This window comes from Leucopleurus acutus (assembly GCF_964270905.1).
Source record: "Leucopleurus acutus genome assembly, chromosome: 17".
NCBI classification, from domain to species: domain Eukaryota; kingdom Metazoa; phylum Chordata; class Mammalia; order Artiodactyla; family Delphinidae; genus Leucopleurus; species Leucopleurus acutus.
Genome location: NC_139159.1, coordinates 82,984,786 through 83,005,441, shown reverse-complemented (window position 1 = coordinate 83,005,441; position 20,656 = coordinate 82,984,786). Strand labels below are relative to the sequence as shown.

General features: G+C 60.1%; 1 protein-coding gene across 1 annotated transcript; it reads right to left on the bottom strand.

Moving 5' to 3' along the window:
• Window positions 1–8,854: 8,854 nt before the first annotated feature.
• GPIHBP1 (glycosylphosphatidylinositol anchored high density lipoprotein binding protein 1) lies at window positions 8,855–10,660 on the bottom strand (the record flags this gene model as incomplete). The annotated part of the gene is made up of 5 exons (XM_082858324.1): window positions 8,855–9,090; window positions 9,203–9,316; window positions 9,907–10,026; window positions 10,213–10,320; window positions 10,609–10,660. 5 exons carry the CDS (start codon window positions 10,658–10,660, stop codon window positions 8,855–8,857), a joined length of 630 nt encoding a protein of 209 aa, XP_082714450.1.
• Window positions 10,661–20,656: the final 9,996 nt, after the last annotated feature.

Genomic DNA, 20,656 nt, shown 5'->3' with positions numbered 1-20,656 from the left:
TTCTGTTTGCTCCTGTTTCAAATTGGCGATATTTGGGGTGTTTCTTCTAAGCATACTTCTACATATTTTTAGCTCAGATATTCCTTCTGAAGTCTGTAAACATGTCCAAAATGAGAGAGGGGAATGGGAATCGATTCTTTTACAGAAGAACAAAGTGGCTGCATAGTGGGGGAAACAATCGCCCCTGGGCTTTGTACCCAGGCCTTTGCATTCCTGGGTCCTCCGGGCTGGCTGTGGCCTGGGAGGGCCAGGGCAGACAGCTGTCAGGGTCAGAGGAACGTGGGGACTCCCGGGTAATGAGGACAGAGCATGCTGCCTGCCCCCGTGTAGCCCCCCCATTGGCACCGGGTTTCTGTCTCTCCCTGCTTGTTCTGGGCCTGCCCTGCCCGGCCCCCCTGGCTGAGTGTTTATCCAACAAGGTGTGGACGGCCCGCTGTGGGCAGTCTCGGGCCGGCACAACCAGCCTGGCTGTAGCTAGCCCTCCTCTCGGGGGGGCGAGCACTGCTCTGTTCCTTACCTAAAACCCACCCCACCCCCTCTGCAGCCCGAGCCGTCCAGCACCAGGCCAGAGCCACAGCAGCTTCTGAGCCTTGGAGGAGTCATGGCTGGCACACACTGAGGTGGGCTGTGAGGGCAAACTCACACTCCAGATTTGGGAGAATTAATATGAAACAAAGAAAAAGCAATGTAAGATATTTCAGTACTTTAAAAATATTGATTACACGTTGAAACGATAGTGTGTTGGATATACTGCGTTACATAAAAGTAATTGTTTCTTTTTACTTTTTGAATGTGGCCACTGGAAAATTAAAAGTGATGTGTGGTTCACAGTTCTTGTGGAAAGTTGCTGCCCCCGCCGCGGCCTCTGCTTGACCTCTTCAGAGCAGTGACCACGGTCCGAAAACCATGATATTTATTTACTTATTTCTTTATAAAAATACTTATTTATTTTGGGCTGCATCGGGTCTTAGTTGCGGTACGCGGGCTTCTCTCTAGTTGTGGCACACGGTCTCCAGAACACGTGGGCTCTGTAGTTGTGGCGCACGGGCTTAGTTGCCCCATAGCATGTGGGATCTTAGTTCCCCAACCAGGGATTGAGCCCATGTCCCCTGCACTGCAAGGCGGATTCTTAACCACTGGACCACCAGGGAAGTTCTGACTGTGATATTTATTTCTTTGCTTCTTTACTCTCCCCCAGAATGAATGAACATCCTGGGGTCAAAGACAGGGGTCGGGGCGCTTTTGACCCCAGCAGGCTGACTGCTTTGGAATGGGCCCTGCTGACCGGAGTCCTGGGCAGTGGGTGCCGTCTTGGGTAAAGACAGCACAGTCTAGTAAAAGCCTTTCTCTCAAACCCCCAAATAAGCTCAGGTCTTACCTCGATCATCCCCGAAGCCCCCAGGTCTCAGGCCCAGGCCTCCTCCCTTCACTGTTGAGTCAAGGCTATAGACACAAACCCTCCACGGTCAGCTTGGCCACGGCAGCTACACGGGGCCATGCTCTTGGCTGTGAAATGTCTTCCTTTCCATCACCTCCTCTGGCCTCACTGTGCCGCTGGTGCCGAACCTGCTCTCCAGAGGAAACAACTAAGGCTCGCAGAGTTTAAGACTTGCCCAGCGTCACACCACTGGACCCAGACGCCTGCTGCACCGCCACTCGTGGGCTGGGGATGGTCACTGGTTTCCTGCCACTCGGGGGTGAGGGCTGCGCTGCCCCTGCAGGCAGGTCGTGTGCAGGCTGCGCGGGAGGATGAAGCCCTCAGCACAGCCCTGCTGGGAAAGGGAACTTGCAAGTGAAGAGCTGGGACGGGCGGGATGTGCTGGCTGGTCTGTCCTGCATCCTGGTGGTCCCGGCTCTGGGGGAGGCCACAGAAGTGATCCTTATGTGGCCTGTCCACACCGCTGCCTCACGTCATGCTCTCTATCCAGTCCAAACCTTCTAGAAGCTTAAAGAATCTTTTCACTGGATGGACCCAACGCCTAGTATCTAGAAGGTCAGGCTGGGGCAGAAAGTCGTCTGATCACGCTACTGGATGGGTCAGGATTCAGTCTAAGATGCCGAGACTTGAGAGTTACATACACCCACGTGTGCGCACACCCACACGTACGCACACCAGTACACATACCCACCACACACACACATACGTACACATACATACACAGGTGTGTGATTTGATTCGTTCCAGGGATGTGACCCCATGAGACTGTGGGGCTTGCTGAGCGGCTTTTTCTTCCCGCCTGATGCTGGAGCTGAAGGACTGAGCTGATGACCTCAGCGGGGAGGGAGGGTCTGGCCGCCAACCCCACCCTGCCTGAGCCCTACAGCCTCCATTTTCTCACCTACATGGTGCAGACAGGAACTTGACCTCAGGGGTTCTCCGTGAGACCAGATGAGACCCCTGTGGGAGATGCCCGGCCGTCGGGGGGCAAGGCAGGTGCTGTGAACACTGGTCTCTTTGTTCCTCGGGTGGCAGGACTGTTGCGTCCTTATTCGTTTTTGCCCCTCTGTGTCATTGGTTCCCAAACCTGCTCTTCCTCAGAACCCCCTCGGAACCTTTTAAAATACCTTTTTTTCCAGGTGCCCTCCAAGAGCTGGTGAAACAATGCCATGGGGGGTAGGGTTCGTGACTCTGGTGGTCAGTCAGGCTTGAGCGGCACCAGAGGGCGAGATCCCCTCGGCGCAGCAGTGGTCACCGTGAGCTGTTCGTTGGGAACACCTGTGAGCGCAAAGAAAGTGTTCCCCCGCCCCCCCGCAGGGGTGCTAATTTGACAGTGGGGTGGGGAAGTGGGCATCTATCATTGGGATTTTTTAAAGCACCCCTGGATGATTCTAGCGGGCAGCCAGTGTCCAGAGCTGCTGTTCCCGACACACAGGAGTCGAGTGGTCAGTACGATGGTTCTTCCAAGCAACACTGATCTCTGACCTTTTGGCGTGTTCCTCAACTGTGTGTCACAATTTATTTAGAAAAACTAAGGTCTGCCCCCTCAGGCTTACAAGTGATGGTGAGGGGTGGGTGGTAAGTACATCCATTCACAAATTACATAACCTTTCCCACCTTCATCTGCTTACAGACTTACTGGGAGATAAATCGCTAGGCATTACCTGAGCCAGGATGGGGACGGGAATGGGCAAGGGAAACCAGACCACAGCTGACATTCCTGTGTCCTTCAGCATAAACTCACCCTGGGCTGAGTCCGTGTTCCGTCTGCACAGCTTCTCTTTCATTGCAGCTGGTGGATCACAAGCCGTCTGGAGCTGAGGGCTTTCCTGCAGCCGCCGCACTCGGGGGCTTCCTGCCCGAGGACGTGCTGACGCTGGGGCTTCATGGGGCCGCTCCTCTCCAGGACGCCTGCTCTGCAGGGCTGACAGCCCACGTGCCACCGCCTCTGCCACGTACCCTGGGTATTTTCTGGGAGGATTATGAGGCTGAGCAAGGGGACACCCCAAGGGGAGGTTTTTCCACGTTACTCCAGCATAGCCCCCGCCCCAATTCTCCACCTCTGGGTGCCCAGAGCCACCCTGGTCCCATGGGTGAGAGCGGCTCTGCTCTGGTCAGCAGCCTTGACACTGAAACACATTTCTGCATCCCCAAGTGGGCCTCCCCGCAACCCGCTCTCAGGCAGGAGCCCTTGATGTGTGCAGGCCTGACGTCTTCGAGTGACATCGCTGTGACTCCCCTCCCTTCCGGAGAGTCCCCGGTCAGACTGTGCGCCTAGGAGTCGGCAGTCTCGCTCAGCTCCCACTGCTGGCCAGTCCCCGAGTCCATCGACTTCTGCAAACCCCGGTGGTCATTGGAGGGCGCCGCTGGGTCTGTCCAAGGCCGAAGGCCGGGAGTCTCTGTCCTCAGGAATGTCCTGCTCTGGGGTCACTGCTGCGTCCTCACCCAGTTCTCATGGTTGCGAACAAGGACGGGAAATGCGACCACGGCCATCTGCTTCCTGTGCTAAGAGAAAGGAAGTCCCAAAGAAAACACCACGTTAAAGGAGCTGGGGCGGGATGCCCAGGACTGCCCACTGGGACAGGACTCCCGCAGCCCCTCGTCCAGCTGGCAGCCCGGCTGAGCCCAGAAGAGAAGGGAACGCAGCATTCTGCCTGAGCTGTCTGCCGGCGCCAGGGCTGGGTGGGGACACAGAAGGGGTCCCTCTGCCCACTGGGTTCATTTGTTCCCTTCTCATGGGGGCCAGGGGGTGGGACACGGGCAGGGCACCTGGAAGGGAGCAGGGCGAGTGGGTCCACCCAATGCTGGGAGGAGAGACAGAAAGCCTGCCTCCAAAGGCCAAAGGGCAGGGCCCAGAGGAGCCCTCCCAACCCAAGGGACAGCAGCTCGGAGCTCAGAGCAGCCCCCCAGGGACAGCTCCGGGGTCAGAGCAGTGACCATGGCGTTCACCCCTGGCGTCGGTGGTGCACCAGCGCCTGGCAGCCGGCACCCAGCCAGCCTCCACGGGGATACTAGGAGATGGGCTCCGTGTTTCTGCAGTTTCTTCTCTTCGGAAGAGAGAACTGAGCAGAGAGGCCGAGCCTCTTGCCAAGGTCCCTCAGCCGGGAAGAGGCCAGTTCAGCCTGGAGGCCCGGCAGGCATCTCACTCCTGTGAGGCACACTCAGGGTCACCACGGGTGCATGGCCTCTGCAGGGCGGGGCCCCATCCACGTCACACTGGAAAAGCCGGGAAGCCGCAACAGCGTCTGAGCTGCAGGGCAGAGCCCTCACCTAGGGCCACCAGGCTCCGGAAGTTTCCAGCATCACTCTCTCCAGGAGGGCCCTCTAGGGGGCCGAGCGCCTGCACGGGCCCAGGGTGAAGGGCCTGCTCTGGGGGGGTCCCGAGGCCTGAGCGCCGAGGCCCGGAGGCTGGCCCACCGCCCGGGCCCCTCACGCGCCTGCTCTCGTCCAGAAGGAGGCACCTCACAGGGCCGCTGCCGTCGCGGCCCCGCGGGCGTCCTCTCCTGCCTGACCAGTGCGGCTAGAGGCCCTTCACCAGCGCTGGGCCCGTTGGAAGCCCACTTCCGGACTCCTGAGAGCGGGGAGGCGGGGCAGGAGAGGGAGCGGGGAGGGCTGGGGTGAGGGGCTCCGGCGAGGCCCCCAGACCTCCATATGCGGGGCCCTCAGCGGGGCGGGCAGGTGGGAGCCACAGGCCGCGACAGCACAACCTCTGGAGGTGTGAGGCAGGCTCAGGGTCACCACAGGTGCATGCCCTCTGCAGGGCGGGGCCAGCCTGGGGGCGACAGAGAAGGTGGTCTCTCCACCGACAGAGAAGGTCTGCACACAGGACCTGGTGCTCGGAGCTTGGCTGCCGCTGCCATGGGGCTCGTGGGGACACAGGCACCCGAGGAGCAGGCGGGCCGAGTGCTGAGGAAGCCAGCAGGAGCGGGCGACCCTGCCTGGCCACCAGCTGTGCTCACGAGGGCCGCAGGCGGGGCCCGGGGCTGGGGAGCGGAGTCTTGGAGTTGTGAGCCGTGCTCCAGCCCTCCCCTGCCCACCGCGACCCACCCTGCACCCCGTCTGCCTGCAGGTCCCCCGGCCCTCCTCCCCCACCTCCACCACCCTGGCAAACACCTCCTTTAAATTCAGTTCAGGGCTGTTGCCCCCGTCTGGGCCCCCCACAGAGCCCTGTCTCAGCCCCTTGCGATGGGCTGAATTGGTGTCCCCCAAATCCACATGCTGAAGTCCTAACCCCATGACCTCAGAACGGGACTGTGTTTGGAGATGGGGTTTTTAGAGGCGATTAAGGTACATGAGGTCACGAGAGTGGCCCCAAGCCAATCTGACTGGTGCCCTTATACGAAGAGGAGGTCAGGACACAGACACGCACAGAGGACTGATTATAGGAATTGGGTCACGTGGTCCTGGAGGCCGAGGAGCCCCGCAACCTGCTCTTTGGAAGCGCGAGAACAGGAAAGTGGTGCGGTAAATTCCCTCTGAGTCCAAAGACCTGGGAACCAGGAGCCCGATGTCTGAGGGCAGGAGAGGATGGACAGCCCAGCTCCAGAAGGGAGAGAGAGCTTGTCCTTCCTGACTTTTTGTTCCATCTGGGCCTTGGATGGACTGGGTGGTGGCCACTCACCTGTGGGGTGGTGACCTTCCTTTCTCAGGCCCGCCATTCAAATGTCAAGCTCTTCTGGAAGCACTCTCAGAGAAACACCAGAAGTCATGTTTTGCCAGCTACGTGGGCCTCCCTTTTAGCCCCGTCAAACTGACCCATAAAACTGACCATCACAGCCTCCAACAGGGACGCAGCCCCGTGACACCTTCTGACCTCCAGAACTGTGAGATAATTCACGGGTGTGGTTTTAAGCCCCTGAGCTTGTGGTCATTTGTTTCGGCAGCCGTGGGGAACAGGGGCAGTGATCCAGATGGGTATGCCCTCCGCCAGCCTCCTGGGAAGGCGTAGATGCGCTGTGACAAGGCCTGGCTGTGACCGTCTGCTGACACCTCACGCTGGGCTTGGCCTGCGGACCCAGCTGGGTCTTGGCCGCCATCTAGCCAGTTCCAACCTCTGACTCAGGTGCCCTGGCGCCACTGCCCGCCTGGCCCGTGGCCCCCCGGGAAGGCGGCCGCTGTCGGCGGGAAGCCCCCAGCTGGGTCCTGGACCTGCCACCACCAGCTGCGTGACCTTGCGCAGAAGTGTCACTTCCATCGGATGGACTGTTGGGTGCCAGGACAGGGAGCTGGCTGGGCGGCGGGGAGGGGCGGTGTTTTGGGACCGGGTGCCCGGCAGGCACGTCAGGTCCCCGCCCACAGCTGGACCTGCCCGCTCAAGGCACCACTTGCTTCCTCCTGTGCCCTCGGGCGGGGGCAGGTTAAAGCCCCAGTGAGGGGTCAGGGCTGTGCTTTCTGCTTTCCAGGGCGGGAATCAGGGGCCCAGCTGCACGCAGTGCGCCCGGAGCCCAGAGAAGAGGCTGTCGCCAAAGCAGGAGCCCAGGGCAGGCCCTTCAGCCAGTGGCTTCAAACTGAGCCCGACCTGGCTCCCTCCTGCTGCCAAGGGCCGTGAAGGAGGTCAGCTCCAGAGGTGCACGGTGGGGCGTCTGTGTACTCAGAGCTCTGGGGGCTTCAGGGCGGAGGGTTGAAGGGAATCCTGTGAATGCGGGTGATGGCGCCCAGTGTTTCTGCAGCGGGTGGGTGTGGCTAACGAGGCTTCTTGTGATGGTAAAGGACTCGGGTGGGGCGTCTCCCATGAGCTTGCACTCGCAGGTGGCACACAGGGGCGGGGCGTAAGGGTTGCCCTGACAACAGTAGCTTGCTGAGCGTTTACTCTCTGCCAGGCATGGGTACAAGCAGCCCCCTCGGCGGTTCAGTCAGTTCTCACTGCAGACCTACGGGGAGGGGTCTCCTACTTTCCCACTTGGCAGGTGAGGAAGCCCAGCTGCAGGCGAAGGGGCCCGCCCGGGGCTGGAGCTGGAGGGTGTGGGCCTAACATTTGAACCCAGGCAGTGTGACCCCCGAGCTCGGCTCTTATCTGCTATGCTTTCGTAGGGACTGTGAGTGCAAACATGTGTCCACGAGTGTGTGTGCGAGTGGGAGTACGTGTGAATACGTGCATATGCATGAGAGCGTGTGAGAATGCAAGAAACAGAGAAACCCAAAATAACTAGCTTCAAGATGGCAGAGGTTTATTTCCCTCCCAGGTAAAGGGGTCCTGAGCTAGGCAGTGCAAGGCTGGTGTAATGGGTCCAGGCCCCTTCCTCCATGCTGCCCTGCCATTCTCAGTATGCTGCCTCATGGTGCGAGGTGGCTGCTGTGCTCCAGCCATCATTCCAGCCACAGGAAGGAGGAAGGAGAAGAGAAAGATATGCTATCTCTACCTAAGGGATTTTCCCCCCATCCCCAGCTAGGCCTTGATGTTTCCATTAGTAAGGAAAGGGGAGAATGGAAAGTAGGGGACTATTCTGCCTGCTGGGATACTTGACAGGCAGGATAGAGTTCTGGGCTTCCCAGCCCAGGGGATGTTGAGCTGGTGGGGATCAGGGGTCCTCTAAGCCTTGTTCTGTACTGCTCTGATGGGGAAACTGAGGCCCAGGCCCAGGCCTCCTCCTTCCCACTCCAGGGCTCTGTCCTGTCACCAGTCAAGAAGGCCAAGTGCCCAGCAGCCAATGACACCAACCTAGCCAGAGCAGACACTGGGGAAGCCGAGGTTCTCCTACCCGGCCCCCTCCCACTGCTCCCCTCCTCTTCTCCTCAGGAGCCCAGAGGCCATGTCACCCCTCCCTGATACTGGTGGCCTGACCGCCCCGTTCACTGCCCCTATGCCCCCGGCACCCACCAGGCTGGGCGGTCGGCTGCAAAGTCCCATCTCAACCACCCCTCCAGCCTCCCTCTCTTTTCTCTTCTTCTTCCAGCCCCTCATCAACTCCACGCTCAAACCCCAGCAGCCTCCCGGGGTGGAGGGCCCTTCTTCCTATGGGCCAAGGAAGACTTCCTCCCAAAGTCTCCTCCCCCAGATGGGCTGCCCATCACATGGATGGGGGTGTTTTGTTGGTGGGAAGCTGGGGAGCAAGGTGGGGTGGTCTCCCCCCAGGCACATGGTGAGTGTTTTCTCTGCCAGGGGCGGGAGCTGGGTGGACCCACCCTGTGAGCAGCTGAGGCCTGGACCTAAGGCCCACATGCTGGCCATCGTGCCACACACAGGCAGGGAGAGGAGGCCAGGGCGCTAGATGGGGACACTGAGGAGAGGCCGACATGGCTGTGAGGAACCAGTGCTGGCCGGATCATTACAGACGCTTCCAGTTTATTCTCCAAAGCTGGGGTGGGGCAGGGGAGGGGAAGGGAGGGGAAGACAGTGGGCAGAGTGCTGACCAGCCAGGGTATAAGCCGGGCTGGGGGTGGGGGTGGGACCCCCCGGGTGGGACCCCCCCCCCCCACTCAGAACACCATTGCCTGAAGGCTGGCGAGGAGGCTGAACAGGAGGGCGGTGGCCACGGTTGAGGGTCTACCCCGAGGGCCAGCTGCCCCGCTTCCCTGAGGGTCCTGCCAGGGCGGGATGTTGCACAGGCTGGCCTGGCAGCAGGATATGGTAGTCAGGGATCCATCCACCGTCCTGCTGATGGGTTGACATGTGTCTGCACACCACCCCGAGTAGGTGGTCCGGGGACCTGACTCTGGGTGGGAAGGGGGTGGTGGAGAAAGTGCGTCACACTGTAGGGACGAGGCCCCGCACAGACGTGGGAGACGGGCTCCTCCTGTCCGGCGGCCCCGGGGTGGCCTGCTCACCAGTATTCCAGTGGGAGACGATGGTTTTGCAGGTCTTGGGGAGGATGCAGCTCTGCATCTGTCTGCAGCTCTCATCCCGGTGCAGGGACTGGCAGGAGTAGCACCGCAGCTGCACTGGGAGGCCGGGCGGGCTCAGTCCCCAGCGCGCCCCGGCTCACCCAGCCCCCCACCTCCGGCCTCTTCACCTCTGAGGCCTTTTCCCAGCTCCTGTCCCACTCACGCGTCCTCATCTGACCCCCACGAACCCTGCGCCCCTGCCCCAGGACTGGCCCCTTTCCCTCCCTTAGCCCGGCCCCACCAGTGCCAGGCTGCTCATGTCTTTCTGAACAGGACTCCACACCAGGGCCTGTGACTCTCCGGTCTCCCCATCCCGGGCTCCGCTGTGCTGCTGTCCTGCCTGGTGAACTCTCTCTAACCTCTCTGCCGCGACACCACCGTCCCTCCCAGGAATGGCTCCTTCTCTAGGCCTCCCTACTCTGGACGGCAGTTGAGGGTCACGGTCAGGGTGAGAAGTGAGGGTGTGCTGAGTGTCAGGGGCCCCTCCTCACCCCTCCCCCCACGAGGGGAGGGAAGCTCACAGGCGGAGGCCCTTGCCTGTCGTGTCCTCACCGTCAGCCTCGCGGACCCTGGCCCTCGGCAGTGCCCACGCATGTGTTGGAAAAGGGGGACAAGTGGCCCACCGTGGGGTCGGGGTGGGCAGGTACCTGTGCCTCTGCTGCCTGCAGTCACGCTGGCCTCATCGTCTTCCTCGTCGTCGTCCTCGTCATAGCCTTCAGGTCCAGCGTCCACGTCATCATCCTCGACCTCCTGCGTCCGCCCTCTGCCTGGCCGCGCAGGGACGCCTGTAAACCTCCACTACCCGGGCACAGAGGACACATGCTCGGGGTCCAGTGCCACGCCCCCACCCCTCGATCCATCAGCCCCCTTGCCAGTCCCTCTGTCCTCCCCACCGCCTCCCAAGCTGGTGAGGTCACTGCCTGGGTCTCCGAGCCCCGGCCCTGCTTCCTTACCTGTGTGTTCCTTACCGGCAACACTAGGGGGTGTGTGCTGGCCCTTTACAGCAGCTGGCCCGTAGCCGTCAGGATGGCCTGTCCATTTCACAGAAGAGGAAACTGAGGCTGGGAGAGGAGAGGGCACCCCACAGCCTGCCTCTCTGAGAGGCTGAGCCTGGGGGTGGGTGGGGAGGGAGCCCGTGCCCCCAGGGCCTGGCTGGGCCGGGGCTGCAGGTTCAGGGACCCGTGGGAACCCACAACAGCCCCATCACCTCCCTGTGGCCTCGGCCTCCAGCTGCATTCCCTCTTTCTTCCCAAGCCATGTCTTGCCCCCAGGCTGGGTGATCCTGGGGGTCCTGTGCGCCTGGACTATGCTGTCCCCCGCGCTGCAGCGTCTCCCCTCGCCCCGAGTACCTGGCTGCCCGCACAGCAGCAGAGCCAGCAGGACAGCCACCAGCACCTTCATCCTGCCGGAGCTGCCGCGTCTTCTCACCCGGCTCCTCGCTGGGCCTCTGGATTTGTGGGAAGTGGGACAAAGGACATTGCCGGGGGCTTCCCGGAGGCCCTGGACCCCCCAGCTCCAGCCTCAAACAATGGGCCTCACACTGGGCCCCGGGCCAGGCACTGGGCCAGGGATGGTCATTTCCCTCCCTGACTCCAGGGGCTGGGTGGGGGAGAGGAAGTCGTTGTGGTTGGCCTTGGGGCATCCCGTCCACCTGTGTGGCTCTGCCCTGGCCTTGAGGCCTCAGCCCAGTAGTGTGGGCTGGCCAGCCCACTGCCCCCTGTCTGGACCCCAAGGACCCAGGCCCAGGCCACACAGCCCCAGGAGCCTGGCCTCACGGGCCCTCCAGCTGCAGACCCCTGCCCAGGCACCTTCAGCTGTGAGTCGTCATCCGCATTCCGGGGGCCTTGTTGAGAGGATTTCAAAGAAAATCACAACTGCAGTCCTCCCGCCAGGCCTCCTGTCCCGCCAGCCCTGCGCTCGCCCACTGGCTGCCGGCTGCCCTCCCTCCCGCCTCGGGGCTTCGTCCTGGCTGTTCCCTCTGCCTGGGATGCTGTTCCTGCCAACGTCCACGAGGCTGTCCCACCCGCACAGGCGCTACCTCCTCAGAGAAGCCTTCCCACCATCACCTCACACCCTATCCTCTGGAGGCCCCGCCCTCCAGAGCTCCACGCCGACCATCCTGGACGGGGTGGGGGCCTCCTGGGGAGCCGCTGGGAGCCTGCCCGTGCTGCGCTGTGTGTGGGCCTGGGCTGCCCCACTCTCCCGTTCCTCCCCTGCGGGACGCAGACTGTGCACGGGACTGCTGAGAAGCCCCTTCCTGGAGGCCACGGAAAGGAGGGGGCAGGGGCAGGAGGCTAGATTGGGGCCTGGAGCCAGGGACGCGAGCCCGCCCACTGTTTGCGTGGCCCACTCCCTGAATTTGCCCAGTCTGAGTTTCCCCAGTGGGTGGAATATTCTCAGGGACCACCTGCAGCAGAGGTTGAGAGCTGGCTCTGGGGTAAGGCCGCCTGAGCCTGAGCCCAGTCCCCTTTTCCCTGGTTCTGTGGACTTCAGTGCTCTCACAGTGGTCGTGGCCATCAAGAGCCAGTGCCCACTGGCGTGTAGGACGGCTCCCGTCACAGTCCCCACAGGACCAGCTGGATGACATTTCTCTGAAGTCTCAGCCACCAGGTGTCATCATCCCTCCCCCATTCCTCTGGACCAGTGCACTCTCGCCTTCCAGTGGGCACTGGGCCGGCCTGGCCATCCTCAGCTTCTGCAGGAAGCTGCCTGGCCTCCGTTATCAGCTGCCCCCAGCCCTTCCCCGCCGGAGGCTAAAATCACTCTCCAGCCAGGGTCTCCCTCAGTCTGGTGCTCACGGCCCTGCACCCGCCCTCTTCATTGCTCAGGCCTGTGTCCACGGCCACCCCACCCAGCTGCCCCCGCAGACCCGGCTTCCTCCTGCAGGTGCTTTGATCTGGGGCCACAGGAGCTGCTCCCAGGAAGGGCTCCACAGGGGTTCCCAGAACTGTTAGGGAGCAGGGAGGCTTCACCCACCGCCTGTCCCCCCAGACGGGCCCAGCTCCTCCTTGGCCGAGGTGCAAATAATACTAGCACATTTAATTCATTAAGTAAGATTAAATGTCATTTTACTTGTCCTCAACAACTCTAGGGCTGGGTAATGTTACCATCACTGCTTTACCGACAAGGAATTACTGCAGAGGTTCAGCCCCACGCTGACTGCCCCTCCCCCCTCCCCACCCACCCCTGCCCCAGGCTGCACCTCACCCCTCCTCCCCCACAGCGGGCGCTGCTCCCTCTGCCGCATCCCAGCAAGGGGGCTGGGGGCTGGTCCCGCTCACGAGGACACAGTCACATGGCCAGGCCTGGCCAAGGCTGGTGGCCCACAGGAGTGCACGAGGCCCCCAGCCCTCAGGTCAGAGTGATTGTGGGGCCCCCCTTCAACCCCCCAGACATTCTGGCCTCAGACACACCTGCTGGTGGCGCTCTCTGACCCCAGGCTTCCGTGACAAGGGCCACCTGTGAAGCCCCCCGGGTGGGGACATGGCTCCCTCAGACCCCAAGGGCCAGGGTTGAGGGCAGGTGGCCCTGTGGGCACCCGAGGCCCACTTTAGAGCCTCTGCCCTTCTACGTCAGGGCTTTCTCCCTCAGCCTTGCCCACGCACACCAGCGCTCTTCTGGGGCAGCCTGGGGGCCCAGCTTCCTGCCTGCAGACCCTTGCCTGGTGTGGGCCCGGCCCTGCCTGCTCTGCCCTGCTCGGTCGGGCTGGCTCCCGTGAATGGCCCGTGGGCGCAGCGGGTGTGGGTCCCCCCTGCCAGGCCTGGCCTCCCTCTGGCCGGGTGAGTTGAGTGAGTCACCTTGTTCCTCCTGGCTGGCGGAGCACAGCTTTGTCCTCAGACCTTGGTGCCGGCCGTGGACGGGGCACACTGGCCGTCCACACCCCGTCCGGCCCTGGCAGAGGGGGAGGTGGTAGGGGAAGGACATGAGCCCTGATCTCTCTCTGGGGAGCGGTGTGGCCCCAGTCTGCGCTGTGAACCCACACTCTGGGCCTCTGGGGTCACCACAGTGAACCGGACCCAGACCTGGGGAGGGATGGACAACGCTTCTGACTGAGGGGTGGAGGTCTGGGGCTGTGGGTGCGGGAAGGGCATCTGCCCGGCCTGGCAGCGCACAGCCACGGGCCAGCAGGGCCTCTGAAGGCAGATGTGGGCTGCAGATGCGCTGGCCCTCCTGCCCCCCTCCCTGTTCCGGGCTCCTTCCCACCCTCCGTGCAGCCAACCGTCTCCGCCTCTGGGAGCAGAGGGAGGGCCTTCCTTCTTAGATCAAAGTCCAGACCGTCCTCCCCGGTGGTCAGAGGGCCATGAGGGGTCTCTCGTGGGCTCTCTCTCTGCTTCTGATGGCCCCCCAGTGACAGGCAGCTCCCAGGGACGGTGATAAGACACAGCCTCTTTCTTTCCTGAAATCCGTGACTGAGAAACAGGCACGTGCGGGTGGGCTGGCCAGAGGGAGCCGGCTCCAGGTGGTCTCGGGGGGCGACTCCCCTGCGCCCCGGGACCCCGTGAGGAGACACATCAGGGTGTAAGGAGCCATCTGTCGATTCCAGGCCCCCATCCTCCATTTGTTCAAGCTGCCCCCGTCCCACCTCCACACGTCCACACCCAGGTTGATTTCCTCTAACCCTTGGACACTCTCGGCCCATCCACATTAACCTCGGAGAGTCTCACCTCCCCTTGCCCCCCAAGCCCCACCACGGATCCCTGGTGTCCGGCGCCAGCTGCGGGGCTGCCTGTGGTACCCCCCCACAGCCCACGGTGCCTGTCAGCATGCCCTGCTCCTGCACCCTCAGCTTACCCGCCCCCCCCACTTCTATGAGAAGCCAGGCCTCTGGGGGCAAGGGCCCCGAGGTTGCCGCCCTGCCCACCCTGTGCCCAGCGTCACCCACCTCTGGATGGCCCCTCCTCCGGCCTCCCCATCCCCGGCCTCCTTCTCCTCCCCTGTATCTTCAGCTCCCCTCCCTTCTGTCTCCTGGTTCTTCCTCCCCCCCCAATTTTTTTAATTGGTAAAATACACATAATATAAAATTTGCCATGTTAACCATTTTTAAGTGTCAAGTTCAGTGGCATTAAGGACATTCACATTGTTGTCCATCTGCAAAACTGAAACTCTGTCCCCATTAAACACTCATTCCCCATCCCCCTCCCCTGCATAGTCCTCGAGGGTCATCCACGTTGCAGCTCCTGTCAGAATTTCCCCCCTTTCAAAGGCCGAATAATATTCTGTTGTATGTAGAGACCACATCGTGTTTATCCTCCATCTCCCGCGGACTGCCGGGCCGCCACCGTGTGTTAGCCACTGAGAATAATGCCGCTGCGGACACGGGTGTGCAGACAGCTTTTCCAGTCCTTGCTTCCGATTCCTCGGGGTCTGTGCCCAGAAGTGGGATTGCTGGATTGCATGGTGATTCTGTGTTTAATTTTTGGACTGGTTTCTCTCCTTCTGCATGTAAACACACTCAAGTGTCTCTCACTGAGAAAATAAAAACAAGTCCCTGAAAAGCCACCCTTTTCCTTAATTCTCCACCCAAACTTCCTCCCATCTCCTTCCTTGTGCAGCTCTCGGACGGCGATGTGGGTACATCTCCACGTGCCAGGAGCTGCGCTCTCGCCCACGAGTGAGCACTCTACCACCACCGCGGACCCCCGGCCTCCGCGCCGGCATGAGGGCCGGAGCACCCAGGCTTGGGCTGAGGCTGCTCTGGCCTCGCCCACCCCCGCCTAGGGCTGCAGGCCTTGGTGTTGGCGCCCCCCGGGGAAAATGCGCTGGCGAGGGGCACATCCTGCACGGCATTTATTTCCCGGGAGTAGGGACCCACCTCCCCTGCGCTGAGCTGTTACTGCTGAAAGTAATTTTGTAGGGATTCTCTGCAGCCGGAGAAAGGGATGAAGAAGCTCTTTGTGTCCTGCATCGGGGAGCGGTTACACGGGCTAGGCGGGGCTGCGTGGCAAGAGGGGGGATGGGGGGGCTTGGCACTCTGTGCCAAGACCTCACGTCTGCACTGCGCCCGCCCCGCGCTGCCCACCCCGCAAGCTCGGACCTAGGACGCCGGGAAGAAAGGAAAGCCGCTGATGGCTGAGCTCGGGACGGGGGTCTGCACTTGGCGGGGGGGCGTCACTTAAGTCAAACTTGGCGGCAGGGACGCGCCCCCGCGAGAAGCCAGGGCTGCGGCCCAGGGCGAGCAGGCGCCCCTCCCCGGGCCGTGGGCTGGGCCCTCAAGGCCCTCCCGGCCGCAGCGCTTCTCCCGCACAGGGAGAGCAGTGGGACCCACGTCCCGGCACGTCCCACCTGGACTCCCGGCAGGTGTGGTGGCAGAACTTCAGGTATAAGGCTTTTGCCAGCAGTCCTGCTGGGGAAGGGGGTGGTGGGAGAGGGGCGAGGTGAGACCCCTGGGAGGAGTGGGGAGGAGGGGATGGGGGAGCCCATGGGGGGCCGTGTGGATGAGGAATCTGAGACTCAGGGATGGGCGGACTGGCCGAGGCCCTGAGCTTGGGGGGGTCGAGGCAGGGAGTGCAGCTGGGGTGCAGGGCCCTGCCCACTGCCTGAGGAGCTCGCTGAGTGGGAGGCTGTGGCTCCAGGATCCGGTGGGGCGGGGACGGGGCAGGGGATTCTGGGTGATGGGGGCCGGGACACAGAGAGCCCTGGGGAAGGTGGAACTCAGGCAGCGAGCTGCTTGTCTTGTTATGGAGCTGGGCCCCCTGAGCCGCAGTGAGAGACTCCAGGGCCCAGACTTTGAAGCAGGACTGGGACGGGAGGGGTCAGTTCCCTTGATCTGCAGCCCAGGCGAGGTCCCGCCTCTGCTCTTATTTATTTATTTATTTATTTTTGCGGTACGCGGGCCTCTCACTGCTGTGGCCTCTCCCGCTGCGGAGCACAGGCTCCGGACGCGCAGGCTCAGCGGCCATGGCTCACGGGCCCAGCCGCTCCGCGGCATGTGGGATCTTCCCGGACCGGGGCGCGAACCCGCGTCCCTGCATCGGCAGGCGGACTCTCAACCATTGCGCCACCAGGGAAGCCCCGCCTCTGCTCTTGCTGGAGCCGCCTCCCTCCTGGACTGCCCTCCTCATTCCCCCAGCCTGGTGCCTGTTCTCATTCTGGGCTCACCAGGACCCCCAGGGAATTGGGGCTCTGGGATTCAAACCCAGGCTTGGCTCAAGACTCACATCTCAGTTTAGAGCAGGCGCTGGGAGGGTGAGATGAGGAACCTCAGGTGAAGGCTAGCAGGTGCTGGTCCGGCCGCCCCACGGGTTTCCGTCTGGGCACGTTTGGGGAGGGGCGGTTGAGAAACCTGCCCCCCCCCACCCCGTCTCTCCAGGCGCCTCCTGACCCTCCCTACGGTCCTGGCTAGTGAAACAAGAAGGAGGTTCAGAGGGACTCCCAGCTCGAGCTGGGCAGGCCTCTCCACCTCTCTGCCTTGTTTCTGCACATGGGTGACGAGGTGGCCACAGCCTCTTTCCATCTGCCATTCAGGTTGGATTAATGCACGCAAAACAGTTGACCCTGCACAGGAAGCTGCTGTCCTGCCACGGAGCAGGCCCGGCCTGGGTGCAGGCACTGGTGAGCCCCTCAGACACTGGCTGGTCAGGAAGGGACTCCTACCTGTCCCTCGTCTCCCTCCCTCAGAGCAGGGCAGCGGGGTCCACCTCCTTGTAAAGGCAGGAGTGGGCGGGCCTGGGGGAGGCACCTCGTCACGCCGCCCGGAACCTGTGCTCCCACCCTCTGCTTCTAGACCCTTCTCCAGAGCCCTGCCAAGGCCGCCTGGGCAAACACGTTGCAGGGAAGAATGTGCTCAGGGCCTCTCAGAGCTGGAGCCAGAGCCTGGCCAGGCCCACTGGGGTCCAAGCAAGCAGTGAGGTGGTGGCACCATGCACCCCTCAGGGCAGGGGTGACCTCAAGGCAGAAAAGGGGCTGGTCCTGAGGACGGCAGTGGCCACCCCTCCTCTGGGCTGGGCAACCAGTGTCCAGCCCTTGGCGCTTCTCCACCCACCTGGGTGCAAGGGCAGCACCCACCACTGAAACTCCAAACCTCTTCCCTGTTGTGCTCCATGGTTCCCTCAGGGTCTTCAAAGGGGCAGCGGACGCTGGAGGGGGCTGCTTTGGCCAGAAGGCAGGCTCGGGGGGGATATTCAGGACGCCCCTGGAACCCTTCGGGTCCTGATCCATGTTCTAACTTCACTTTGAGACTTGGTGGGTGTTGGCTGTTGTAAAGCAGAACCTGCGTGAGCAGCTGCCCCCCGCCGTTGGCGCGCTCAGCCCCCAGAAGCAGGAAACCAGCTCCTTTCACCGAAACCCTGGCTCTCAGTCTGCATCATGAGTCAGAGATTTGGGACTTGCCATTCTCCTTCTTCAAGCGTCCAGTGCGTGGAGAGCAACCACCACATCCGTGGTCCTTGGTTCCACACGCCCCTCGTGGTGGTGCTGCCTCCGCGGCCCCAGCCTCGCCTTCAGTGGGCTCTTCATGCCAGGTGACCGCTCGGGATCACTGCTGTTCTTCTTTGACCCTCGTGGAGCCGTAGGCCGCTACAAGAACCTAGGCCCCGCTTGAAGCCCGCTAGCCCTTTTGCTCTAGTGCTAGGATTCAGCGCTCTCACTGTCATGGCCCTGGATTTGATCCCCAGTCAGGAAACTAAGATCCTACTTCAAGCCACTGTACCCCGCAGCCCCTCAAGATCAATAAGAGAAGCCATTTTAGGCCTAAGCTATTTTGTGATCTAAGCCTGGCCACAGTGCTTGCCCTTGACCAGGCCAGGGAAATAACTTAACCATAACAGAGACAACAGATCAGTCACCAAGACTCCCAGTTCTGCTTCAAAGGCAAAGAATAGCCTGACGCACATTCTTGAGCTATATTACAGGACTCGAAGCCCCTCGAACAATCAGCCACCAGACTAACTGGAGCCAGAAAACTGATGGTGCTGACCTCTGCTGGCTGTCGTGACTTCAATCAGCTAAGACCTGGCCTCTGCCGACCCAGGATGACTCTTGAATTCAGTGACTCAACAGCACAAGAGTTTTTGCATCTCTTCACTCTGTAATCATCGGTTTTTGGAATAACGCCCCTCAAGCTCACAAGGTGGCTGCTGCAGTTCCAGACATCACATACAAGCATGACAACCCAGAGAAGAAGGGGACCCATTTTTCATGCCATGATTTTGTTTGTTTTTAGTTATAACCAACATAGAGAAAAATGCTCCAATCACAAATTCATGCTGATGAATTTTTACAAAGTGAAAACATCCATGTAATCAGCCTCTAGATCAGAAAACAGTTCACTAAGAGCACCTCAGGAGGCCCAGTTATGTCCCCTTCAGTCACCCCCAAGGGTGAGCAGTATACTGACGTCTGATGTCGTGGATTAGTAGCGCCTGTTTGTATAATTGGAAACATACTCTTCCCTGTCTGGCTTCTTTTACTCAAGGAGGCCTCTGAGATTCATCTGTATTGCTGTGGCTGGATATCATTTGCCTCTTTCAAGTGCTACACAGTATTGTGTCACGTGAATATACCACAAGTTATGTATCTACCCTACAGTGGATGAGCTTTGGATAATTTTCCATTTTTGGCTGTTTCAAATAGTACTGCTTTGAACAGCCTTGTAGATGTCTCTTTGTTTCCTTCATGAAAAGAATTGTGATATAATTTACATACGGCTAAGTATATAAACTTTAAGTGTACAGATTGATGAAATTAGATATATATATACCATATATGTAGCACATATATAATATATATACATAGATATGCAATGTAGCCACCACTCACATCAGGATACAGAGCATTCCAGAAACCCGGAAGGCTCCCTGTGCCCCTCCTGCCCGAATCTATCCCCTGAAGTTCCTCACAAACTGTTCCTTTTTAAACCCTGTGTAAACGGCATCAGCTACTTTGTGTCCCACGTCTCCTATCCAGCCTTGCTCTGTGAATCACCCACACAGCTGTATGTACTCGCAGTCCATCCACTCCCATGTTTGTTGCTGTGCTGTGTTCCATTGTACAGAAATACCAGGGTTGTTGCCTAGTCTAATGCTGGTGGCATTTGGCCAGTTGTGGCTTTTATGCAGGACACTGCTCTGGACATACTTTACACATGTTTTGGTGTAAATAAGCCCTCATTTCCATTGGGCAGGTACCAGAGGTGGAATATACGTACGATTAGCTTCAGTCGGTATCGCCAAATGTCTTCCCAAAGTGTTTCCTCCAGTATTGCAAGACAGTTCCGGTTGCTCCACAACCTTGCCAACACTTGGTATTGTCAGTTTTTAAAAATTTTAGCCCTTCTGGTGCGTGTGTAGTGGTGCTTCATTGTGTTTTTAACTTTCTGGGTGTGGAAATTGATGAACGGATTCTAAAATTTGTGTGAGACCAACCATACGTTAGAGGCCTCTCGACCCTCCGGTCTTGTCCTTCCTGCCCTGCGTCATTGCCAGAAGCTCTGCTTGTTTCCTCTCCCCCTAGGAGTGGCCTCTGCCTTGACCAAAGCCAGATCCACAGGCTCCCGGCAGCCCCAAGACAGCAGGGGAGGTGGTGATGAATTTTCCGGTCGAGTCTACAGATTTCCCATCTCGGGAATTTTAGTCCCTCTTGTCCTTATTGCTTCTCCAGGTTTCTAGTGTCTTAAAAGATGGTTTCTGTGATTTATCTGCCTTTTCTTGTCTTCAGTGGGAGCACGAACCTGCCACAAACGACTCTGTCCTCCTGAGAGCAGGGTCGGCCGAGTTTCTCCTTTACAGTGAGGGACCTTTTCCATAAACCCTCCCTTCAGACATCCTCTTTGGCCATAATTGCTTTCTAAGCCTTTGACTCAACTAATTACCAACCGATGTTTCACCCCACCTGGCTGACACTAGGAAGGATTTACCCCGGGCAGAGGTCACCTTCACAGAAAGGTGCGCACCTGGACAAAACTTGGATTCTGTCCAGGAAAAGGGTGGATGGACATTAGGGAAGCAATGGGGCCTAGTGGTGTTCACGGTCATTGTCCAATCAGAATGACGCTAGCCATGCACAGCCTCCGCAGCTGGGTTAGAGGTGCAGATATGGACAAAGTGTCGGGGAGGAATCATCTGAGCATTTGTGAAGCCTGACGTTTTACTAAGATTTCTACCTGCATCCTCTCACTTAGCCCACGTGCTGACCGCATGCATCAGGGATCCCATCTTTACATGGGAAAACCAAGGGGAGCAGAGAATTGCCCAAGGTCACACAGCTGGTGAGCAGCACAGCTGGGACCCCGGTCCTTCTATGTCTGTTTTATAAGATGCAAAATTTCTTTTGATAGCGGGACCCAGCAGGATGACACCAGGAGAAAGAAAGGCAGAACTCTGTAACTTATAGTGTGGCCACACGGGGTTGCACCCAGGCGCGGGGTACTGCAGGCTGGGGCAGCGTGTGTGGCCTGCGGCT